The sequence below is a fragment of the Zalophus californianus genome, chromosome 10 (genome assembly GCF_009762305.2).
Source record: "Zalophus californianus isolate mZalCal1 chromosome 10, mZalCal1.pri.v2, whole genome shotgun sequence".
Classification (NCBI taxonomy): Eukaryota; Metazoa; Chordata; class Mammalia; order Carnivora; family Otariidae; genus Zalophus; species Zalophus californianus.
Genome location: NC_045604.1, coordinates 57,377,292 through 57,396,382, shown reverse-complemented (window position 1 = coordinate 57,396,382; position 19,091 = coordinate 57,377,292). Strand labels below are relative to the sequence as shown.

The 19,091-nt window shown below is 36.5% G+C and overlaps 1 protein-coding gene across 3 annotated transcripts in view; it reads right to left on the bottom strand.

Moving 5' to 3' along the window:
- Nucleotides 1–19,091, bottom strand: part of NME7 (NME/NM23 family member 7) — a 320,527-nt gene that overhangs the window by 145,896 nt on the left and 155,540 nt on the right. For all 3 annotated transcript variants that reach the window (XM_027610183.1, XM_027610182.2, XM_027610181.1), the window contains exon 10: nucleotides 16,588–16,689. In XM_027610183.1, the coding sequence (XP_027465984.1) occupies nucleotides 16,588–16,689 (102 nt within the window). The remainder of the gene's footprint in view (nucleotides 1–16,587; nucleotides 16,690–19,091) is intronic.

Sequence of the window (19,091 nt, the reverse complement as noted above, 5' to 3'; positions counted from 1 at the left end):
ATACATGGCCAAGAGACACATGAAAAGATGCCCAACATCACTCATCATCAGGGAATTACAAATCAAAACTACAATGAGATATCACTTCACACCCTGTCACAATGACAAAAAATCAAAAACACAAGAAACAAGTATTGGCAAGGAGGTGGAAAAAAAAAACTTGTGTACTGTTGGTAGGACTGAACTGCTATGGCCACTGTGGAAGAGTATGGAGGTTCCTCAAAAAATTAAAAATAAAACTGCCCTACAATCCAGTAAGCACACTACTAGGTATTTACCCAAAAAATACAAAAACATTAATTCAAAGGGATACATGCACCCCTATGTTTAGAGCAGCATTATTTACAATACTCAAACTATGGAAGCAGTCCAAGTGTTCATTGATAGATGAATGGATAAAGAAAATGGGATATATATGTATACATGTATATATATATATATATATATATATATATATATATATATATATTATAATGAAATATTACTCAGCCATAAAAAAGAATGAAAATCTTGCCATTTGCCACAACAGGGATGGAACTAGGGAGTATAATACTAAGCAAAACAAATCAACCAGAGAACGGCAAATACCACATGATTTCACTCACATGTGCAATTTAAGAAACAAAATGAACAAACAAAAAAAGGAGAGAGAGAGACAAACCAAGAAACAGACTCTTAATTATAGAAAACAAACTGATGGTTACCAGAGGGGAGGTGGATGAGGGGATGGGTGAAATAGGTGATGGAGATTAAAGATATACTTATCATGATGAGCACTGAGCAATGTACAAAATTGTTAAATCACTATATATTGTACACCTGAAAGTAATATAACACTGTATGTTAACCATACTGGAATTAAAACTAAAAATTTAATTAAATCATTATATAATGATTAAATGGTTAAATCATCAAGGAAATATAACAATTGTAAATACATATGCCCCTAACTTTAGAACATCCAAATATATTAAGCAAATACTAACAGATCTGAAGGCAGAAACAGACAACAATAGAATAATAGTAAGGGACATCAATACTCCACTTTCAATAATGAACAGATTATCCAGAGAGTAAATCAATAATGAAACATTCGAGTTGAACCATACTTTAGACCAAAGGGACTTAAGAGACATATAGAGAATATTTCACCCAACAGGAACAGAATATACATTCTTCTCAAGTACCCATCGAACATTCCCCAAGATACATCATATGATAGGTTACAAAACAAGCCTTAGTAAAATTAATTAATTTAAAATCATATCAAGTATGTTTTCTGACCACAATAGTATGCAATTAGAAATAAGTAACAGAAAGAAAACTGAAAATTTATAAATACGTGGAAATTAAACAAGCTACTGGACAACCAATGGGTCAAAGAAGAAATCAAAAGAGAAATCAAAAAAGATCTTAAATGAATATGGAAACACACATACCAAAACTTATAGATTACAGCAAAAGCAGATCTAAGAGGGAGTTCATAGCAATAGGCACTTATGCTAAAAAACAAGAAAGCTCTCCAGTAAACAACCTAACTTTACACCTCAAGAAACCAGAAAAAAAAAAAAAAAAGAACTAAGCCCAAACTTAGCAGAAGGAAGAAAATAACAAATATTGGAGCAGAAAGAAATAAAATAGAAACCACAAAAAACAATAGAAAAGATCAATGAAATTAAAACCTGTTTTTGAACTGATAAAAAAATAACAAACCTTGAGCTAGATTACTAAAAGAGAAATGACTCAAATAAATAAAATCAGACATGAAAGAGATATAATTATAACTGATACCAAAGAAATATAAAGAATCAAATAAACCATTGCAATTATATGCCAATTAACTGGACAACCTAGAAGAAATGGATGAATTCCTGTAAAGAGTAAACCTTCTAAGGCTGAATCATAAAAGAAATAGAAAATCTGAAGATACAAATAATGAGATTTAATGAGAAATCAAAAATCTCCCAACAAAGAAAAGCCCAGGACCAGATAATTTCCCTGGTAAAATCTACCAACATTTAAGGAAGAATTAACACCAACTCTTCTCGAACTCTTCCAAAAAACTGAAAAGAAGGGGTACTCCCAAATTCATTATATGAAGACAGCATTACCCCAATGCCAAAGCCAGATAAAGACACTATAAGAGAAAAAAACTACAGTTTTCTGTAATAATAAATATGGAGGCAAACATTTTCAACAAAATATAAGCTGAATTCAACACAACATTCAAACAATCATACACCATGATCAAGTAAGTGGGCTTTATACCTGGGATGCCAGGATAATTCAATAAACACCAAACAATAAATGTGATACATCACATTAACAGAATGAAAGAAAAAATCATATAATCATCTCAAGAGATGAAGAAAAAATAGTTGAATTGCTCGGCATCAGGGAAATCCAAATCAAAACCTCAATGAGATACCACCTCACACCAGTCAGAATGGCTAAAATTAACAAGTCAGGGAACGACAGATGTTGGCGGGGATGTGGAGAAAGGGGAACCCTCCCACACTGTTGGTGCAAATGCAAGCTGGTGCAACCACTCTGGAAAACAGTATGGAGGTTCCTCAAACAGTTGAAATTAGAGCTACCATTTGATCCAGTAATTGCACTATTGGGTATTTACCCCAAAGATACAAATGTAGGGACTCGAAGAGGTACATGCACCCCAATGTTTATAGCAGCAATGTCCACAATAGCCAAACTGTGGAAAGAGCCAAGATGTCCATCGACAGATGAATGGATAAAGAAGAGGTGGTATATATACACAATGGAATATTATGCAGCCATCAAAAGGAATGAGATCTTGCCATTTGCAATGACATGGATGGAACTGGAGGGTGTTATGCTTAGCGAAATAAATCAATCAGAGAAAGACATGTATCATATGACCTCACTGATATGAGGAATTCTTAATCTCAGGAACAAACTGAGGGTTACTGGAGTGGTTGGGGGTGGGAGGGATGGGGTGCTGGGTGATAGACATTGGGGGAGGGTATGTGCTATGGTGAGCGCTGTGAATTGTGCAAGACTGTTTGAATCACAGATCTGTACTTCTGATAACAAATAATGCAACATATTTTAAGAAAAAAGAAAAAGAAGAAGATAGCAGAGAGAAGAAGAATGAAGGGGAGTAAGTCAGAGGGGGAGAAGAACCCATGAGAGATGATGGACTCCTGAAAAACAAACTGGGGGGTTTCTAGAGGGGAGGAGGGTGAGGGGATGGGTTAGCTGGTGATGGTATTAAAGAGGGCACATTCTGCATGGAGCACTGGGTGTTATGAACAAACAATGAATCATGGAACACTACATCAAAAACAAATGATGTAATATATGGTGATTAACATAACAACAAAAAAATTTAAAAAAAGAAAAAAGAAAAAATAGTTCACAAAATACAACTTCCTTTCATGATTAAAAACTCTCAAAAGGGGGAGAGAAAAAGATGGTGGAGGAGTAGGGGACCCTATTCCAACTGGTCCCCAGAATTGAGTTGGATATCTACCAGAACCCCTCTGAACACTCATGAAATCAGCCTGAGATGTAAGAAGATCTGGATCTCTACAAACAGAATATGGTAGGGCGGTTGGTTTTGAGGTATGAAGCGGAGAGGCCGTGATTCTGCGGGCAGATATTGGAGGATAAACGGCATTGAGAGGGAGACGGGCCATGGGGCTCCTGCAACACCAGTGAGCAACAACCTCTCTTGCTGGAATGGGGCACAGACTCGCAGACCGGTAGTGGCGGGGAAAGACTTTATATGGGAAACCAGAGCAGTGGACCATGCGTGCAGACTGGGGGCGGCTGGCAGTTCTAGAAGCACAAAGGGCAGAGATGTGCCCTGACCTGGAGGCAAGGACTGGAAGTACTGCTGAGGGGCGCACAACCCAGGACTGCCGTTTATAGCAGCACAGACAGAAATGGAGACAGTGTGCCTTAGAGAGCTCACTGAAGCACAGACTGCGATCTCCCTGCTCTGAGGCAGAGGTTGGAAACGGTCTCTTCTGCTCTGACTCTCAGAAGAGACACGGAAAGCCACAAGGGAAAGCCGCCAGAGAAGAAAAGCCACAAAAAAACCAGTTCCCACTGAGCCCATCCCCCACCACAGGGGAGCATGGGTGGGGGCAGCAACTCTGCCCAAAACAGGGTTGTCTGAATAACAGCCCAGCAGGCCCCTCCGCCAGAAGACAGGCTGTGAAAACAAGAAGCCAGCAACCCTAAGTTCCCTGGAAAACAGGTGCATCTTGTTTGGGTTGTGGTCAATAATTTGGACTCTATTCACTCCCTCAACCACCCATTAACAGAATGACTAGGAGGAGGAACCCCCAAAATAGGAAAGACTCAGAGATTATTACTTATGCCACAGATTTACAATGGATTCAGATATAACCAAGATGTTGGAGATGGAATTCAGGCTAGCAATTATGAAAATGATAGCTAGAATGGAGAAATTGATTAATGGCAACATAGAGTCTCTAAGAGCAGAAATGAAAGCTGAATTGGCAGACCTTAAAAATGCTATCCAATCTAATCTAGATAATCTGACAGCTAGGGTAAGTGAGGCAGAAGAACGAATTAGTGACCTGGAAGAATATTTAATAGATAAAAAGAGAAAAGAGGAGGCCAGGGAGAAACAACTCAGAATCCATGAAAATAGAATCAAATAAGTGACATGAAATGTTCCAATGTCAGAATTATTGGAATCCCAGAAGGGGTGGAGAGAGAGAGAGAGAACTAAAAGATATATTTGAGCAAATCGTAGCTGAGAACTTCCCTAATCTGGGGACAAACATTCGTGTCCTAGAGGCAGAGAGGACCCCCTCCCAAGATCAAGGAAAACAGACCACACCCCGGCATGTAATAGTAAAACTCGCAAATCTTACAACCAAGGAAACCATCTTAAGGGCAGTTAGGGGGAAGAGATTCCTACGTACAGAGAGAGGAACATCAGAATAATATCAGACCTATCCACAGACAGCTGGCAAGCCAGAAAGGCCTGGCAAGACAAATTCAGGGTACTAAACGAGAAGAACGTGCAGCCAAGAATACTTTATCCAGCAAGGCTTCATTTAGAATGGATGGAGAGATGCAGAGCTTCCAAGACAGGCAGAAACTGAAAGAATGTGTGACCACTAAGCTGGCCCTGCAAGAAATATTAAGGGGAGGTTCTATAAAAGGAGAAAGGCCCCAAGAGTGATGTACAACAGAAATTTGCAGGGACAATCTATAGAAACAAGGACTTCACAGGCAACATGATGACAGTTAATTCATAGCTTTCAATAATCACTCTCAACGTGAACAGCCTAAATGCTTCCATAAAATGGCACAGGGTTGCAGATTGGATAAAAAGACAGGACCCATCCATATGCTGTCTACAAGAGACTCATTTTGAACCTAAAGCTACATCCAGACTGAAAGTGAAGGGATGGAGATCCATATTCCATGCCAACGGACCTCCAAAGAAAGCTGGGGTAGAAATTCTTATCTCAGAAAAATTAGATTTTAAGCTAAAGACTGTAGTTAGGAGACACAGAAGGACACTATATCATTCTTAAAGGGTCTATCCAACAAGAAGATCTAACAATTGTAAGTATCTATGCCCCCAACATGGGAGCAGCCATCTATATAAGCCAACTGTTAATCAAAATAGTCATATTGATAACAATACATTAATTGTAGGAGACCTCAATACTCCACTCTAAGCAACAGACAGATCATCTAAGCAGAAAATCAACAAAGAAACAAAAGCTTTGAATGACACATTGGACCAGATAGGCCTCATAGATATATACAGAACATTACACCCTAAAACAACAGAATACTCATCCTTTTCAAGCGCACATGGAACTTGCTCCAGAATAGACCACATACTGGGTCACAAATCAGTCTCAACCTGATACCAAAAGACTGAGATTATTCCCTGCATATTCTCAGACCATAATGCTTTAAAACTGGAACTCAAACTCAAGAAAAAAATTTGGAAGAAATTCAAACACATTGGAAGCTAAAGACCACTCTGCTCAAAAATGTTTGTTGGGTCAACCAGGGAAATCAAAGAACTTAAAACAATTCATGGAAACCATGAGAACAAAAACACATTGGTCCAAAACCTATAGGATACTGCAAAGGCAGAATCACTCAAAAAAAAAAAAAAAAAAAAAAAAAAAAAGAAAGAAAAAGAAAAATTCCGACTTCATCAACTAACTCTACATCTTAAAGAACTAGAGAAAAAGCACAAATGATGCCTAAGCCATGTGTTAGAAAGGAAATAATTAAGATTAGGGCAGAGAATCAATTAATTAGAAACCAGAAACACAGTAGGTCAGATCAACGAAACTAGAAGCTGGTTCTTTGAAAGAATTAATAAGATTGATAAACTACTGGCCAGACTTACCCAAAAGATAAGAAAAAGGACCCAAATTAATAAAATTATGAATGAAAGGGGAGAGATCACGACTAACACCAAGGAAATAAAAACAATTATTAGAAATTATTATCAACAACTATATGCCAAAAACTGAGCAATGTGGATGAAATGGATGCCTTCCTGGAAACCTATAAGCTGCCAAGACTGAAACAGGAAGAAACTGACAACCTGAATAGGCTAATACCAGTAACGAGATTGAAGCAGTGATCAAAAACCTCCCAAAAAACAAGAGTCCAGGGCCTGATGGATTCCCTGAGGAATTCTACCAAACATTCAAAGAAGAAATAATACCTATTCTCCTGAAGTTGTTTCAGAGAACAGAAACAGAAGGAAAGCTTCCAGACTCATTCTATGAGGCCAGCATTACCTTAATCCCCAAACCAGGCAAAGACCCCATCAAAAAGGAGAATTTCAGACCGATATCCCTGATGAATATGGATTTCAAATCCTCAACAAAATCCTAGCTAATAGGATCCAACAATACATTAAAAGGATCATCCACCACGACCAAGTGGGATTTATCCCCGGGATGCAAGGATGGTTCCACATTCACAAATCAATCAATGTGATAGAACACATTAATAAGAGGAGAGAGAAGAACCATATGGTCCTCTCAAAATGATGCAGAAAAGGCATTTGATAAAATGCAGCATCCTTTCCTCATTAAAAACTCTTCAGAGTATAGGGATAGAGGGAACATTCCTCAAGTTCATAAAATCCATCTATGAAAAAACCACAGCCAATATCATCCACAATGGGGAAAAGCTGAGAGCCTTTCCCTTAAGATCAGGAACATGACAAGGATGCCCACACTCGCCACTATTGTTCAACATAGGACTAGAAGTCCTAGCAACAGCAATCAGACAACAAAAAGAAATAAAATGTATACAAATTGGCAAAGAAGAAGTCAAACTCTCTTTTTGCAGATGACATGACACTTTATGTGGAAAACCCAAAAGACTCCACCCCCAAATTACCAGAACTCATACAGCAATTCAGTAATGTGGCAGGATATAAATCAATGCACAGAAATCAGCTGCTTTCTTATACACTAACAATGCAACTGTAGAAAGAGAAATTAGAGAATCGATTCCATTTAGAATAGCACCAAAAACCATAAGATACCTCGGAATAAAGCTAACCAAAGAGGTAAAGGATCTATACTCTAGGAACGACAGAACACTCATGAAAGAAATTGAAGAAGACACAAAAAGATGGGAAAACATTCCATGCTCATGGATCAGAAGAATAAACATTGTTAAAATGTCTATGCTACCCAGAGCTATCTATACCTTCAATGCCATCCCAATCAAAATTCCAATGGCATTTTTCAAAGTGCTGGAACAAACAATCCTAAAATTTGTATGGAATCAGAAAAGACCCCGAATCTCCAAGGAAATGTTGAAAAAGAAAAGCTGGGGGCATCACGTTGCCCGATTTCAGGCTATATTACAAAGCAGTGATCACCAAGACAGCATGGTACTGGCACAAAAACAGACATATAGACCACTGGAACAGAATAGAGACCCCAGATATGGACCCTCAACTCTATGGTCAAATAATCTTCGACAAAGCAGGAAAAACTATACAACGGAAAAAAGACTGTCTCTTCAATAAATGGTGCTGGGAAAATTGGACAGCTATATAAAAAAGGAATGAAACTCAACCATTCTCTTACACCATACACAAAGATAAACTCAAAATGGATGAAAGACCTCAATGTGAAACAGGAATCCATCCAAATCCTAGAGGAGAACATAGGCAGTAACCTCTTCAACATCGGCCACAACAACTTCTTTCAAGATACATTCCCAAAAGCTAGTGAAACAAAAGCAAAAATGAACTTTTGGGACTTCATCAAGATAAAAAGCTTCTGCACAGCAAAGGAAACAGTCAACAAAACAAAGAGGCAACCCATAGAAGGGGAGAAGATATTTGCAAATGACACTACAGATAAAGGGCTGGTATCCAAGATCTATGAAGAACTTCTCAAACTCAACACCCAAAACACAAAATCAAGTCAAAAAATGGGCAGAAGACATGAAAAGACACTTCTCCAAAGAAGACATACAAGTGGCTAAGAGACACATGAAAAAATGTTCATCTTCATTAGCCATCAGGGAAATTCAAATCAAAACCACATTGAGATAACTTACACCAGTTAGAATGGCAAAAATTGAGGGCAAGAAACAACAAATGTTGGAGAGGTTGTGGAGAAAGGGGAACCCTCTTACACTGTTGGTGGGAATGCAAGTTGGTATAGCCACTTTGGAAAACAGTGTGGCGGTGCCTCAAAAAATTAAAAATAGAGCTACCCTATGACCCAGCAATTGCACTCCTGGGTATTTACCCCAAAGACACAGATGTAGTGAAAAGAAGGGCCATATGCACCCCAATATTCATAGCAGCAATGTCCGCAATAGCCAAACTGTGGAAAGAGCCGAGATGCCCTTCAACAGATGAATGGATAAGGAAGATGTGGTCCATATATACAATGGAATATTACTCTGCCATCAGAAAGGATGAATACCCAAATTTTACATCTACAGGGATGGGACTGGAGGAGATTATGCTAAGTGAAATAAGTCAAGCAGAGAAAGTCAATTATCATATGGTTTCACTTATTTGTGGAACATAAGGAATAGCATGGAGGACATTAGAAGGAATGGAAAAAATGAAGGGGGGGAAATCGGAGGGAGAGATGAACCATGAAAAACTATGGACTCCGAGAAACAAACGGTTTTAGAGGGGAGCGGGGTGGGGGGATGGGTTAGCCCAGTGATGGGTATTAAGGAGGGCACGTACTGCATGGAGGACTGGGTGTTATATGAAAACAATGGATTGTGGATCACTACATCAAAAACTAATGATGCATGGTGACTAACATAACATAATAAAAAAAATTAAAATAAAAAATAAAATAAAATAAAATAAAAAAATTTGGTAGTAAACATACTAAAGCCCTTATTTGGCAAGGCCACAGCTAGCACTATATCAATGGTGAAAGGCTGAAAGCTTTCTCTTATATAAGGAATAAAACAAGAATGCCCAATCTCACCACTCCTATATAACATAGTAATCGACATCCTAGCCAGAGCAATCAGGTAAGAAAAAGAAAAAGGCAGCCAACTCAGAAAGGGAGGTAAAACTGTTTTTGTGGATATGATTTTATATATAGAAAATCCTAAAGACTCCACCAAAAAGTGTTAGAAATAATAAATTAAGGAAAGTTGAAGGAAACAAAAATCAACATATAGAAATCAATTGCATTTCTATACAGTAACAATATATGAAAACAATCTCTCACAATAGCATCAAAAACAATAAAATACTTAGCAATAAATTTAACCAAGGTGGGAAAAGATCTGCATACTGAGAACTGTTAGACTTTGATGAAATGAACAGAAGGTGACACAAATGGAAAGATATCCCATGTTCACAGATTGAAAGAATGAATTTTGTTAAAATGTCCATACCACCCAAAGCCATCTATAGATTAAATGCAATTTCTATGAAAATTCCAAGGACACTTTTCATAGACATAGGAAAAAAATACTAAAATTTGTATAGAATCACAAAAGGTTCCAAATAGTCAAAGCAATTTTGAGAAAGAAAAACAAAGTTGGAGTCATCATACTCCCTGATTTGAAACTCTACTACAAAGCTATAGTAATCAAAGCAGTATGGTACTGGCATAAAAACAGACACATAGATCAATGGAAAGAATTTGGAGCACAGAAATAAACCCTCATATATATGATCAACTAATATTTGAAAGAGAGCCAAGAATACTCAATAAGGAAAGGATCATCTCTTCAGTAAATAATGTTAATCAAACAGGAAAATCACATGCAGAAAAATGAAACTGGCCTATCTTAAATATTATTTTGTAAAAATTATTTTACACCATAAAATGACATATAACCAATCTAGTAAAATCGTATCATTGAAGATTGTCTAATGACATGAGAAAAAGCTCAGTATTATTTAGGGTATCATGACCTACAAAGCAGTAATATTCACTTTGATCCAAATTTTATTTATGAAATTGATAACTGGGTGATAAGATCATGGGCCACATTTGCTTTATTAAACTTTATTTCACTTCTAATTTTTCTATAATAGCCATGTATTACTTTTATAACCACAATAAAAAACATATTATTTAAAAAATACAAATTCAGAAGAATAGAACAAAGTGAAGGAGGAAAAGGATAAAGAATAGGTAGAGAGTTTTACAAGAGAAGAAAAACACACTTCCTTGGGACTAGAATGAGGAGATGAGCATGAGTTCAGAAATAAATGGTCTGAAGGCAGAAATTTAAGAGATCATAATTAATAACCATACTTTTCTCTATGAAATAGAAGATAATGCTATCTTTTTATGGAGAGGATGATTGTAAAAGGCCTAAGGAAAATAATGGAAGTTTAAAATTGCTATTATGAGAATTAGCAGAAAGGGAAGAAGTAGAATGAGAAAAGATTTCTAGGGGGCAGTAATTGGTCCATCTTTGTTTAAAGATCATCACTTGCATCAACATGAATTTATACAACAGTATAACATTCAACTACTAGAACCTTTCAGTATATATATAAGCATGAGGTAGACACATGGTTGAAATGATCTAAATTTGAAGTTTCAGAGTGTAGACAAAGGACAGGAAAGTAAAGACGATGAGAATGGTATCAAAAAGGCAGTCAAAGATATGAACAATGGAACCTCCATACTGTTTTCCAGAGTGGCTGCACCAGCTTGCATTCCCACCAGTGGGTGGGGGGTTGGGTTAGCCTGGTGATGGGTATTAAAGAGGGCATGTACTAAATGGAGCACTGGGTGTTATATACAAACAATGACTCATAGAACACTACATCAAAAACTAATGATGTAATGTATGGTGGTTAACATAACCTTAAAAAAAAAAAAAAAGATATGAACAATGGAGTCTAGGTTGACCAGAGAAAGAAGTCATTGAAAGTGGCTTTACAGTGTCAGAAAACAGAAGGGTCCAAAGCCTAGAGGTTTCAGTCAAGTCAAAGGTGCACTGTGAAGAGGATCAAGAGACCCAGCGGACCAGAAAGCTATGGCAGACATTACTATACTAGGGATTAAGTTTACAGAGGTGTCTCTGTTCCGGATGTCAACAAAGAAGAGAGGATGGCTGTGGAAGAAAACTGGGAAGCAGAATGACTAAAGATAATTAACAGAAATGGTCCGTTCAGCCCTGAGGCCAAGCGCTGGGTGAATCTTTCACATGGGTGTTAGGGTGTTATTGTACCCAAGTTGATAAGAACTGGGATGAAGAGAAAACCTATAATCAGGGGTTTGCAGCCTTCATGAATAAAGGGATTGTAACCAGGAAGTCAACAGATGACAGAAACAAACAGACATCAGCTCCAAGCATTTCTCTTCCAAGTTTACCACAACCCCCTGCACATTCATGAAAAAGAACTGCATTTCAAAATATTATGATACTTCCACTTTAAGCCTAAGATCAGTTAAGGCTACTCAATAACAGGTGAAATACCATTCTGACAGTCAAATGAATGGGAAACTATTAAAATTTTAAAGAGCCACGTTTTGTGTATGAAAATATTTGACTCTTAATTCAATCTGGCCATGGGGTAAAGGTTATCAAAGTATACAAGCACATGAGGATAAGTAATCACTTGACCAAAAATTGCAGATTCCCTTAAATAAAATCCTTTACATAAAATATTTTACAAACATATTTTTCATAAAATAAGGCATACTGATGTGAGGTTATTTGGCTTGTCATACCCATCAGTCCAAGAACAAATATATTTTGCACAATTTTTCCAGACAATTTACCACTTCTTTGGTGACTTTCAGTTTCCTAATGCTCAGCAGGAAAACTACCAGGCTACTCAACATTGAAATTCTTGAGCAGGTGCAATCAAAACCTCTTCCAGAGGCAAATCAGGTTTCCGCCTAAGTAGATGTATTTTCTGCAGGTGATGGTGTAGTGAGTGAATGTTTCTCTAATTGTAAAGAAACCTGTTGTGATAGTTTTTTCCCTTCTATGCAGTAGACTCCAACATTTTTCAAGCACCCTTGTCAGTAAAATATGTAATACATCAAAACATGTATATATTTAACAGGTTATATAAATGTCTCTTATTAGTCTATACATTAAATTTTATTAAACTTAATTTATTTTTTATATAGTAAATAAATAAAAGTGGAAAGTTAACATACCCTTCCCCACCAGTGACCTGTGAAGTAAACCACCCCTTCTTGCAGACCACTTCTAGAGAGATTGGAATAAATTCTGTTCATACACAATGCGTGTTTCCTTCCAGCTACAGGAGAATGAATCTGCAATAGTGCAGACATCAATGATGAAAGTGATGTCCATCTACAACATATGTAGTTACCAAGTGGTCTAACAGTCACTGTAAGGCTTAACTTTCTTTTGAATCAACTTAAAAAGTAGTTCTACATCTTAGAAAGGAATAAAGAAAAAAGAACTCATTTTGGTAGGTGAAATATTTTTAAATAATGAGTTAATACCAGATTTTAGGTATACATAAAAATATAGCCAGTCTATTCATTTATCAAATATTAATTGTATGCCATGACATACCTTGCCTTTTTCCCAGACACTAATTATATTTACATGTTTTGCAACCCACAGTCTCTCTTCAGATATGGAAATGACTATGCAGTGATGAAATGAATTTCTAAATTATTTTAATACAATACATAAATAGGTTGGCACACTGACAGTTTAGAGTGAGACTGCCATTTATCAATTCTACCTCCTAAAACTAGAGTATAAGTTCCTCAAAGGTAAGGACTGTATTTATTTGATCACCACTATAAACCTAGTAGCAGCACCTAGCACAGTGACTAGCATACAGTAAGCATTCAACGCCTACAATTTTGCTGGAGGGGTGGATGAAAAGGGACAAAGAAAGGGAGTGGAAGAAGAATTAAATAAACCAAAGTCTCAGAACAAACTGTAAGAACCATTTTATTGTTCCTAATGTATAGTTTGACTATAACTACTAATGATATTTCTTCTGATTATATATATATGTCTGTGTATGTATATATAGACATGTATACCCATCTAATATATATATATATATATATCTATATATATCCATCAAAGGCACATGATCCTGCTTACATCCTGCACCTGCACTTAGTATGTAATTCAAGACTCTGAGACTCAAGAGGAAAATCCATCCCAAATCAGGACCAAGTCCTCAATTAAAAGTTCATTCACTTCCAAGTTTTATGATAAAATAAAAGGCATTATTCTCATTGTAAAAGTAATAGAAAGTACTTTAAGGAAAATTGGTAAAATATAGGAAAGTAGAATTTAACATTATCATATTTCTACCACCCAAAGACAATGGACTAATAACATTTTTATATGTTAAATTCATACCAAATTTTAATATCCCTAATAGTACAACTTTCTATAATGCTATAAGGGGCTCATGGACAACTAAAATGAAAAAAGAATAGTAGAGTAATTCCAACTATGCTTAATGAGGGAAGACTTAGGATCTTGGAAGAGTTTCCAAACTAAACTCTCATGAGATTATGAGCTCTTTAAGGAAAGATACCTTGTTCTAGTCTTCCTTTTGGCCCAGCCATGGGATCAAGCACTGAGCCCTGTACATACTATTCCCTCTGTAAATGTTCACTGAATGTACATCTAGAAAGAGAGGTAATCAGGAAACTTTTATTGTTAGGACTTTTCCTTCTGTTATTACTCAGCTGCTCACTCCCCAACTCCTTCCCGATGACCTCATCCTCTGTCATTCACTGCCGAGTACTTTAACTACAGTAATGATAAAGATCTTGCTGTAGACTGAAAGTGAATCTGTTTTATCTTCCCTTTCATCATATCATCTCCTTCTTCACTTAGCTAAGGTCTCATTCCTTGCAATTCAGCTCAGAAGTATGTTCTCCAAGAAGTCTCCCCTGATGCTATTTTGCCCCTCCAAGGCTGAGCTAAATGCTAATATTCTGGGCTCCCATCATACCCAGTGCAAGCATCTAACACTGCAATTGCCATGGAACGTGGAAATTAGCCACTTACTGCCCACTCATAGACTGTAAGCTCTTTGAGACTTCTGGCTTCATATCACAAATACTAGCAGATTCAGTAAATACTTATGGAATGAATGAAAGAATGAACATACTCATCCCATTCAATTTTTGTTCTAGTTTTTATCTCTTTAATTTGCCCATTTGTTCAGTCAGTTGTTCACTCACAATTTTAATTATCTTAAAAAATCAATAAACAAAACCCTGTCCTGGCCAACAGAAATCAGATATAAAAATGGCAAACATCAAATCTGTTTACTCATGTAACCAAAAAAGTATCCCTTTCTAATTTCTTACAATTAATAATCAATATACACTCAACAATCACCATTTTCTCATAAGGTCCTCTACATCAGAGTCACCTTTGAATAATCACTCTTTCACAACCACATTTAATACTTATTTCTATTCTTCTTTCTCCCTGAAAGATAGAAAGTAGGTCCTGCCAATTCTTTCTCTAATGGTGTCTAAGAGCATCAGGTCCGCTCTTAACTGTTTCTAGAGCCCCTGCCTTTAATCTCTTCTAATTTAGTATGCTCTTTTTGCATCAAGGGAATGACTCCATATGCTCCAAATTAAGCTAAATATGAGGAATTGCTATTTCCTACCACATGGGATTCCACTCATACAGAATTCACAATTTTAGCCTAGCCATCTCACATTCACCTCTACCAGCATTTGCTGCCTTATTTCCTCTAAAAAAAAAATGTATTTCCTTGTGCTTCTAGGTATGCATTTCCTATTGAAGCCAAGCAAATATTCTTGCTGTATACCATAGTAAATTTGCAAATTCCTTCACTGTTGCCTGTGTATATGCTTTAGAGATTTTCCCATTCTCTTCGTGCCTTGATTCTTCTTTAAATCCCGATTCAGAACTCTCTTCCTCTGTGTAAGTTTTCTCAATTATCTCCAGGTCATATCATTTGTTCCCTTACTAAACAATCCTTCAACATTTGCATTTTATTTGAACTAATAATATTTAAGTCCTTATTGTATGTTTCTTTTTAAGTGTTCTAAAAGATCATTATGTGTGTACTCTTCTCCCCTACAGAGCTTAATCTGGCAGCAAGCACTCTCACACAAGTTGATTTCTTAATAGGTGCTGTTAACTTACTATCCTACATCCAAGGGAACATAAAAATGCTGTCTGGATTAAACTGAATTGGATGCTCATATTCAATAAACAATTTATAAGTGATAGTAAAATAAAGAAAAGAGAATAAATTTAAATTATAGTTAGCAGCGCCTGGGTGCCTCAGGCCATTAAACATCTGACTCATGGTTTCAGCTCAGGTCATGATCTCAGGGTCATGAGATGGAGCCCCAAGTGAGCTCCACACTCAGTGTGGTGTATGCTTGTCCCTCTCTCTCCCCCTCTGCCCCTCCTCTGGCTCATGAGCTCTCTCTCTCTCCCCCTAAAATAAATAAATAAATAAATAAATAAATAATAAAATAAAATCTTTAAAAAAAATTACAGTGTTTAAAATCACTACTCAGCTTTTAAACATTTGCAGGGAGATTTCTCATATGTACTCTAACGCTACTTTTGCTTTTTTAGGCCCATCCCCTTCCTCTTCACCCCTTTTTCCACCCATGTCTATATGAAAGAAAACCCAAAGCAAAATGAAAAACATATTAGAGATTATCAAGTTTCACATAGGTCCCATTGCTCATATTTATGGTATGAGGCCACCATATCAATATTCTTCACACTGAGAGCTTTACTAAGAGCCTCCCCATGTCAAAGGATAATTAATGTCTTAGATAATTTCCATCAGAGAGCTTGATAAATTCATTTAGACAATTTAGCAAGAAGAAACAATAAAAGAAAGTGCCACAGTAAAGCTTTCTGCCCATTCTATACTGTCACTAGGCTAATAAAAAATTTACTTTTTCTTGCAATATTATATAAAAATTATTCAAAATGTTATTTTGAATAAAAATTTATCTGATTTAGTATTATTTTGGTATTATTTCTTTTAAAGAATAAATTAAAACTATCAAACCTGTTAAGATACTTAGCTAGTGAATAAAACAAGCTTGATTAATATTTTAAACACTAACTTACAGGATCAGCAGGTCCACAGAATTCTCGAAATGTCTTTGTAGGATTATTTTGTTGAATCTCCATTGCTACACAAGGGCCAGAATACATTTCTTTCACCATCTCCTATGATGCACAATATAAAAGAATACTTAAAATTAGTAAAAATTAATAATCTTTTACTCATCCTCTTTTACTGTACCACTATTCCAAATCTTAAAATCTTTGTTATGTTTGAATCCTCATGTACCCCGTATGCCAAGCAGCTCCCCAATTCTGTCCATTTCTCTTGCAAAAATGTGTTTCAGATATGTTGCCTCATCTCATTTCCTACCACTAGCATCATTTTAATTAATGCTTTACCACCTGATACTTTCATTAATTGAAATGATCTTCTTGTACATCTTCCTTTTAAAAGGTTTCTCCTCTTAAAATACAGTCCTACTGAATGAACATTTCTAAAGATATAACTTCAAAGTTTCAAAGACACTTTTAAAAATCATAATCATTTTCAGAAATGAAAAAAACAGGGACCAGATTCTCTCACATTAAACATCTAGAAATCAGACAATATATATGAAACCACAGTTCTCAAACACTAGATGACAGGAAGCACAGTATTATGATCCCTGAGAGAAGAGAATCAAATGAAGTAAGCCATATGACTGCCCCATCCTACTGCCTGAATGAAGTTTCCAGACAGTGGGACAGGGAGAGGAAACACAACAGAGCCCAACACTCTCACTGAGTAGAAGAGACAAAGACTGGAGTTCAGGGAGGCCAAAGTAGCTAGAATTTGCAGGACAGATTACTGGAGAAGGTGAGAGTACTATGGGAGAGTAAGCTACAGGGATCTGCAGAGAAGTTCACCTGAGTCTTTGGCTAGGAGTCTATATATGTATAGAGGAAACTACCCAAAGCAAAGAAAAGAACTACCGGAAGCAGTTAAGTGAAACCATTCAGAGAGAGAGCACAAGGCTGAGAAGACTTTGCATTTCCACCAGCCGGAGTAGAAAAGCCCTCTTGTGATATACAGGGCATCAGGTAGAGTCCTCAGAAGGGTATTGCACCATTATAGTTGGCCTTATATATGGAATGCTCTGTACCCCTCCTGTAAAGCTTAAAAGCAAGCCTTGAAACAGTCAACTGATCCTAAGTAACTTTCAGTGAGTGCCAAAACATGTCAAATACTCTTCGAGGGAATATGACATACATACCATATAACATTATAAATTTCACATTATCCAGCAATCCAATAAAAAATTACCAGGCATGAAAAGAAATAAGAAAATATGAACCATCACTCGAAGAAAACTCAATAAATTGATACAGATGTAGCAATGACAGAAATGTTGGCTACACAGAATGTTAAAACAGCTAGTGTAAATAGGCTCTATATGCAAAATTAGAGGAAGCAAACATGGACATGATGCAGAGGAAAATCAATGATATTAAAAAAAACCCAAAGAGTACACTCATGGTGAGCACAGCATAACATACAGGGTTATTGAATCACTATGCTGTACACATGAAACTAATGTAACACTGTGCCAACCATACTCAAAAAAAAGACCCCAAATGGAACTTCTAGTGATGAAAAACTACATCTGAATTAAATACACTGGATGGGATGAACAAAACAAAAATACTGCAGAAGGACAATAAATTTGAAGACATGAAATACCAATTACTCAAAAGCAAGCAGAGAGAAAGAATGAATAAAACTGTCCCACAGTAATTTTTTTTCCCAATGACAAGCTGTCTAATATGTATATAATTGGAGTCCCAGAAAAAGAAAAGAAGGGGTGATGAACAGATAAAGATTCTAAGAATTAACTGCTAAATATTTTCAAATTTGATAAAACTCATAAGCCAATGGATCCAACAGAGTCCAAGGAAAATAAATGCAAAGTACAGTGAGCCAATAATTAAATTGGCTAAAAACAAACAACAAAAAATTTAACAAAAACCTTAAAAACAACCCTCCCCCCCAAAAGACATATAACAGTAGAACAAAGAAGATGTAAATGACAACAACAAAAATCTGTCAACCTACAATTCTATACCCAGGTAGATTTTTTTTTTTTTTTTAATAGAGATTGGGAAAAGGGCAGGGAGGGGAAGAGAAAGAGGGTGAGGGAGAGAAACTTAAGCAGGCTTCACGCCCAGGGCAGAGCCTGATGCAGGGCTCAATCTCACAACCATAAAAATCATGACCTGAGCTGAAATCAAGAGTTGGACACTTAACCAACTGAGCCGCCCAGGCTCCCTGGAAGTATATTTTTCATCAGATGAAGGAAAAATACTTTTTCAGACAGACAAAATGTGAGAGAATTCACTACCAGCAGCCCTATACCATAAGAAATGTTAAAGGAAGTTCTTCAGACAGACAGAAAAAAGTACCAGACAGGGATCTATACAAAACAATGATAAACATGTGGGTAAATATAACACATATGTTTTTAGTTGGTGTGAAAGATTATTTAAAGCAAAAATATTAAAAATGCGTTACAGGGTTTATAATAGAA